The 7,730-nt window shown below is 38.3% G+C and overlaps 1 protein-coding gene across 5 annotated transcripts in view; it reads right to left on the minus strand.

The window, feature by feature from the left end:
* The window catches only part of lyplal1 (lysophospholipase like 1), a 28,319-nt gene extending 21,080 nt beyond the window's left edge, over nucleotides 1-7,239 (minus strand). For all 5 annotated transcript variants that reach the window (XR_015510443.2, XR_015510442.1, XR_015510439.1 and 2 more), the window contains 3 exon segments: nucleotides 7,148-7,239; nucleotides 4,579-4,678; nucleotides 3,922-4,091 (listed from right to left, as the gene is read on the minus strand). Coding sequence is in view for 1 of the 5 variants with exons in the window: in NM_001013329.2 (NP_001013347.2) it covers nucleotides 3,922-4,091; nucleotides 4,579-4,678; nucleotides 7,148-7,229 (352 nt within the window). In the remaining 4 variants the exon portion in view is untranslated.
* Between the last annotated feature and the right edge of the window lie 491 nt (nucleotides 7,240-7,730).

The following is a 7,730-nucleotide window of genomic DNA, read 5'->3' on the forward strand; positions in this document are numbered from 1 at the left end:
ATTTAGGAAGATAATATTTCAGCAGTCTCACAGGAACATGTGTTTTTTGAATCAGTTTCTTTGGAAGCGAGTTCAGGGGCTTTTCTGTCCTTCCACACAGAGTCTTTTCACACAAAAACGCTTCTTTTTCTTTCTTCTTGCACTTTTCACATTTTACTTGCAACTATTTCGGGGTATTTCTGTGATATTGGTTTCGTTGGTTAACCCTTCCACAACCCTTCTTGGATTTAAAGGGATAGTTTACCCAAAAATGAAACTTACACCATCATTTACTCACGTCAATTTCTTTTAGAGTGATCGAACAGATCTCACCACCTATTTACTGCCATAATACAAAAAAACAAAGTCTTATGCTGTGTCCACACCAGACGCGGAACGCGCGGATAAATTGCGCTATTCGCGCGTAAATAGCCGCGTGAACATTTGAGTTTACTCGCTTCATTGGCGTGTCAAATTCACTTCAGAACAGACGCGGATTCGCGTGATGGGCAGGGCTTCTGTCTGCCCGAAGACTCTAGCTTCATAGCTAAATGGCTAACATGGATTTCATGAAGAAAATAACAGTGTTTATCTGCGTTATGAAGACTGAAAAACAGCGTTGATACATTTAGGGTCGTGTCTGAGTCCACTACATGCTTTCAGAGGTGCATCCAGCTCTGTGAGCTCATAAACTCCTCCAGAAACTGAACCTGGATGACGGAGGTTTTCAGCGGTGCTTCTGACTGAGCCCAGCCCAGTTTGATGACTTATTGTCGGTGAAGGCTGGAGGATTTCCCTCGGAACACCGACAACAGGTTCTACGTCACAATCGCGCCCCACAAGAGCAAGCTTCTGATTAGTTAACGCGGCGCGAATGTCCACTGAAGTTCAGATTTTCGAATTCGAGAGAAAACGCTCAATTCGCGCCGCGCCATTCGCGCAATTTACATCATTCGCGCCGTGCCATTCGTGCGTATCGCGTCGCAGGATGTCTATTCGTGGGTTTGCATTGACTTAACATGTAAATCACTCGCTCGCTTGGTGTGAACGCAGCATAATAATACTAATATCTTCATCTGTGTTCAGCAGAAAGACATCTACACGTGATTGGAACCTGAGGGTGAGTAAATGATGGTAGAATTTTGTGGTGAACTATCCCTCACCGTCCAACCAACGAGATGCTTAGGCTTACTTCACCAAATTGCAATTAAATCCTAAACCCATTATGACAAACTATATATTGTTGGAGGCAGCACAGTGGCTCAGTGGTTAGCACTGTTGCCTCACAGCAAGAAGGTTGCTGGTGTGAGTCCCGGCTGTGTGGAGTTTGCATGTTCTACCCTGTGTTGGTCCATCACAGTCCAAACATGTGCTATAGGGGAATTGAATAACTAAATTGGCCGTAGTGCAATTGACTTGATAGGTTTCGTAAAGGCCAGAGGTGGGAGTAAGTCACACATGTGCAAGCCACAAGCAAGTCTCGAGTCATAACCTTCAAGTCTCAAGCCAGTCAAGTCAATTTTTGTCAGACTCAAGTCAAGTCAGACAATAGCTTGGTCACTTTCAAGTCAAAATTATTGTTGATTTTTGAACTTTTGCAATATTTTTTGCAATTTATATTTACATATATAACTTTCAGTTTTGTATGTTATGCATACTACGGAGACCCGGAAGGGACGTAGTGGAGGAGAAAAAAATTGGATGGGTAAAAAATATATAATGGGTAGGAGAAAAAAAAATGGGTGAAAGAAAAAAATGTGTGGGAGGAAAATATATATATATTTTATAAAGTTTTTGCGTTCTCTCGCAATGTTTTGCGTTATCTCACAAAGATGTTTTGCGTTCCCTCGCAAAACTGTTTCTCCACAAACACTTCCTGTTTACTGCACTCATGTAAACCCTCCGGTTTTTGCCGAAATTCTCCCGTATTTTACCATCTATCCCACTTTCTTTACATTAAATCTGTGCGTCGATCGTCGCCTTTCATATGCAACCTCTGAACCAGCGAGTGCATGTATAAGCGCTGACTAACAGACGCATGTACAGAAGCTGATCTGGGATCAGTTTATTGTACGGAGCGCATCTGTCAATCAGTGCTTACATGCATTCACTGGTTCAGAGCATATGAAAGGCAACAGTTGACGCACAGATTTAATGTAAAGAAAGCGAATGCAGACATTTTATTATTAATTTCAGTGTGATTTCAAGATTAAAAATATACAGAAATATGGGAAAATACTTAATGATAGGATTAAATGTGGGATAGAATGGTAAAATACGGGAGAATTTCAGCAAGAACGGGAGGGTTTACATGAATGTAGTGAACAGGAAGTGTTAATGGAGAAACATCTTTGCAAGGGAACGCAAATAAAAACTTGAAAATATGTTTTCCTATCACTCCTATCATTTTTTCTCCCACCAATTTTTCTTCCACCTATTTGTTTTCCCCACCATCATGTCTCTTCCGGGTCTCCGTAGCATACTATATAACAAAGAGGTATTTATTTAACAGAAACAAGTTATTTTGAGTCATTTAACTCAAGTCCAAGTCAAGTCTCAAGTCATGACAGTCAAGTCCAAGTCAAGTCTTTTTTGAATAGCTGTCAAGCAAGTCTCAAGTCCTAAATTTTACAACTTAAGTCTGACTTGAGTCGAGTCATGTGACTCGAGTCCCCCATCTCTGGTAAAGGCAATACTGGAAATAAATATTAAGCAAATGTATGTATATTTTAAACAAACTGCATATATAATTTTTTTTTTTGCAATACTTTATTTTTGTTTGCAATTTTTTTTTTTATTTATCAAAACTTAGTTTTCCCTTTGTGACACAGCAGAGGTGGAGATTAAGGCACACTCTGACAGGCACGTGGTATCGGTGGGCAGGGAGAACCAGCATTAAAGGCAATAAAAACAGCAACAGTGTGTTCAGAAAAAATTCCAACATTTTTAAAGGCATAATAAATAATCTGAAGGGTTTTTTGAGCTGAAACTTCACAGACATATTCTGGAAACACACAAGACTGACCTTCAATCATGAAAAAGGGGTAAAATAGGTGCGCTTTAAGATATTTGAAGACTTTTTAAGACCACACGGACATGAGTTTCATGAGTTTCTTTCTTCTGTTGAACACAGAAGACGATATTCTAAAGAAAGCCCGAAACCACTGACATCCATAGCAAGAAAAAACAAGTACTGTGGAAGTCAATGGTTACCAGTTTCCAACCACTTTCAAAATAACTTCTTGTTTAATTAAAGTAAGAAACTCAAACGTTTGAAACAAGTAAAAGGTGAGCAAGTCCCTAAACCAGGGATGGGCAAACTTGATCCTCGAGGGCCGGTGTCCCGGCAGAGTTTTGTTCCAACACTAGTCAAACACACCTGAACATGCTAATCAGTGTCTTCAAGATTACTAGAAATCTATAAGCAGGTGTGTTTGATTAGAGTTGGAACTAAACTGTGCAGGACACTTGCCCTCCAGGACCGAGTTTGCCCACCCCTGCCCTAAACTATCCCTTTAAGGGGTTAAATCTCTAAGCAAATAGTAGCATGCTTTTTTTTTTGCAACCCATTACCTGAGATCCCTTCTAAAAGGGATGATTTTCTGCCACTTTTATCTAATATGCAAACCTGATAACCCAAATATTTGGAGATAAAACTTAGCAGAAACCCGAGAGTCATCCCGAAATTCTTTTGGGCTCAATCTGGCAACAAATGAAAGGAATAAGTAACTTGATAAGTTTCATTCTTCACTTTACACAACGAGGGAGAGACTTATAGACTCTGCTTAATTTGGAACAAGTAGAGCGTGTGTGTGTGTGTGTGTGTGTGTGTGTGTGTGTGTGTGTGTGTGTGTGTATAAAAGAAAGCAATCGGGCAGGGAGAGATGGATGGGTATAGGGAGATCTGGAGAGGATAGGACAGAGATAAGCCAATGGTCTTACCAATAACCATCCTCTGTTTTGGGATCCCGGCTCGGAGCTCATCCTGCACAATGTCACCTAAATGATCACACATGGAATCTATCGACTCCAAGTGCTCGGGGCAATGCTGAGAAATCTTGTGACGATCAAACCACACATGAGACGGCGCCCCTCGCATGGGTGTGTACGGCCTGAAGACAAAGGCAAATTCCTCATAATTCACCACCTTCTTGTAGTACCTGTCATACCCATGTCATTATATACATTTCTGTCCTGATGTCACTAAACACACACATCAGCAATTCACCACCTTCTGGTAATACCTGTGTCATACCTATGTCATTATATAGGTTTGTGTCCTGATATGTCATAAAAACACGTACACACATCAGCAATGTCCTCATAATTCACCACCTTTCTGTAATACCAGTGTTATACCTTTGTCATTGTATAGGTTTGAGTCCTGATACGTCACAAAAACAGGTACTGACACACATACAATCTTTCACTAAAGTGATGAAATCAAGTATATTATTTCCATCACAAATGTTTTTAAATACATGCTTTGATAAAGTATTGCAAAAACAGCACAATTACATTTTCAAGCACTTTTAAAACCTCGAAGTTCAACCATTTTCAAGCACGAACACTGTTTGAGGGGTAAGCGCAGATGTTCACCTGAGTGGGGCTGTGGGATAAATCACCCGGATGTTTTCAAATGCCAAGTTTTGTCCTAAAACATCCAAAACCCAGCTGCGCAGGCCTGGCCCTGTGTCTCCTGAAAGAAACAGATGACATTATTCACAAACGTCTAAAAACTGATTCAAACAATATACACTGACTGGCCACTTTATTAGGTACACTTTACTAGTACCAGGTTGGACCCCAGAACGGCCTTAATCCGTCATAGATTCAACAAGGCAGTGGAAAATTCCAGAGATTTTGCTCCATAATCACATGATAGCATCACGCAGTTGCTGCTGATTTGTCGGCTGCACATCCATGATGCCAATCTCCCACCACATCCCAAAGGTGCTTTATTGGATTGAGTTCTGGTGACTGTGCAGGCCATATAAGTGCAGTGAACTCATTGTCATGCTCCAGAAACCAGTCTGAGATGATGCGCGACTTATGACATGGTGTGTTATCCTGCTGGAAGTAGCCGTCAGAAGATGAGTACACTGGATATTTTCTCTTTTTGGGAGCATTCTCTGTAAACCCTAGAGATGGTTGTGCGTGAAAATCCCAGTAGATCTGCAGTTTCTGAAATACTCAGACCAGCCCATCTGGCACCAACAACCATGACACGTTCAAAGTCACTTAAATCCCCTTTCTTCCCATTTCTGATGCTCAGTTTGAACTGCAGCACATTGTCTCGATCATGTCTACATGCCTAAATGCATTGAGTTGCTGCCATGTGATTGGCTGATTAGAAATTTGCATAAGGAGCAGTTGGACAGGTGTACCTAATAAAGTGGCCGGTGTGTGTATACTGTGAAAAGTCTAGGCGTCATGGTGGCTCAATGATAAGCACTATTGCCTCACAGCAAGAAGGTTGCTAGTTTGAGTCTCAGCTGGGCCAGTTGGCATTTCTGTGTGGAGTTTGCATGTTCTCCCTGTGTTGGTGTGAGTTTCTGCTTCGGTTTCCCCCACAGTCCAAACACATGTGCTATAGGGGAATTAAATAAACTAAATTGAGTGTGTGTGTGTGTGTGTGTGAATGAGAGTGTATGGGTGTTTCCCAGTACTGCATTGTGGCTAGAACGGCATCCGCTGTGTAAAACATGTGTCGGAATAGTTGGCGGTCCATTCCGCTGTGGTGACATCTGAAATAGAGACTAAGCTGGAGGAAAATGAATGAATGAAAAAGTAAGTCTCTAAATTGTCTGCCAACTTCCACACTAGAGCTGAGAGATCACTATACCTCATCTCATATCCATCATACCTTTTGTGTAAATTAATTTACTATTATTAATAGTTTATAGATACTGATGATATGGAAATGAGAAGTATATTACAAAGTATGTACTCAATATTTTTATCTTATTTAATATGCGATTATTTTTCTCATCTCGTTTAGAACTTCAGAGCAAAGGGTTAATAAATTATTCAGTATTATTATTTCAGCATAATGATGAACTTCCAACTGAAACGGAATATGAGATATCATTTCAAGGAAAATATTTGGCGAATTTATTTAATCTGAGGTATTCAAAACTACAAGTTTGCTCAACTCTATAGCAAAGCATATTAAACTGCATATATTATATTTACAACCCTTTGGTAATGATTGCTACAATATAGCATTAGTGAACTGATAACCTGTAAGAAATACTGTAATTTACTTTAGCTTTTACTGCATTAGTTGTATAAAACTAAAGTACTGGTTCATTTGTTTATATTACCATAGTTGTGTGACCACTAGAACTACCAGAACAGATCAATTCAAGTAATTAACTTCAATACAGTATGGTTAAAAACACTTTATTATGTATTATTAGTATTATTTATTAGTATTTTTTATGCGAGAACACAATTAACCACAATAAATTTTAATGTATGAGTGCCTCAAGTGTATTAAGTACTTTAGTTCTTACAATATTGTAGAAAACAGTAATGTTATTGGTTCATTTGTTTATATTACTATAATATTTAATATTGTTGTATCGCCAAAATGACTAAAATTACCAGAACAGATCGATTCATGTAAGCTACTTTACTATAGTATGGTTAAAACACTATACTATATTATATACTATACTATACTAAATTCGCAGTAACCACAATATGTTTTAGCGTTGAAGGGTGCCTCATTTGTATTAATGAATACACTAAAGTTAATGAAGTATTTTGCATTTATATTATGAACACTCTATTTATAATATATAATATAATATATTTGTTATAAGCACTTTTATAGCACTGATTTTAATAGTTTGCAGTGTTTGGTGTCATTTAAACGTAGACTTTTAACATTTCAGAGATAGTTTATACAATTCTTCAGCTCTGTCTGAAGTATTTCTTATGATTAATTTGGCTTTGAGCAAGTCAGTCGATGATTTAAAGCGCGAGAAGTGCATTATTTACACACGACAGTGGGTTTCACTTCTCCAGCGCGTCTCTGAAGCCCTTTTATTCAGTACCATATGAGCCACAACAGTCCGTTTAACGGTATTATTTTTCCTTTCTAAGGAGCGGGCACAATATACGTCCGCACAAGAGAGGCTTTAATAACTATTAAAAGCACCTGAGCCGTGAAGAAAGATAACAGAAGCTGTGTGTTTCCCAGCCTGGCTCACAACACTCTTCTGGAGTTTAACCGCAGCCATGTTTATCATCACGTGTTGTCTCGCGAGATTCACAGCACGCGTCACTGATCGCGGACAGTTTTCACAAGGACAAACCTATTATTTTTATTTCTACAATAAAACAAATGAAAATAAAAAAAATCAGAGATAGATATTAAATATTACAAGAAATGTTTTTCTTCCCCTGATAATGTGCATAATTACTGAATGTACAGATATAGTATGACGTTTTATTATTGTAATATATAATTTTTGTATATTTTTGTCTTTATTATCAATATTATTTATTATTATTTGCTGTTGTCTACAATGTTCCTGTTAAATTCTGCAATATTTACTGGAATCACTGTGTGAAAGGGGCAATTAATCTTTGTCTATTTTATTGATTTTTCTCTACCCATCTAAACCCATTCCTGCAAACACACACTTTTTTATTTTGTTGTTATTTTTTTCTCCTTTTTGTTATTTTACATTTAAGATAATTTTCATTTTCCCCTGTCAGTTTGACTGTTAAAAATAAAA

The sequence above is a fragment of the Danio rerio genome, chromosome 16 (assembly GCF_052040795.2).
Source record: "Danio rerio strain M-AB ecotype USA chromosome 16, GRCz13ab, whole genome shotgun sequence".
Lineage (NCBI taxonomy): Eukaryota > Metazoa > Chordata > Actinopteri > Cypriniformes > Danionidae > Danio > Danio rerio.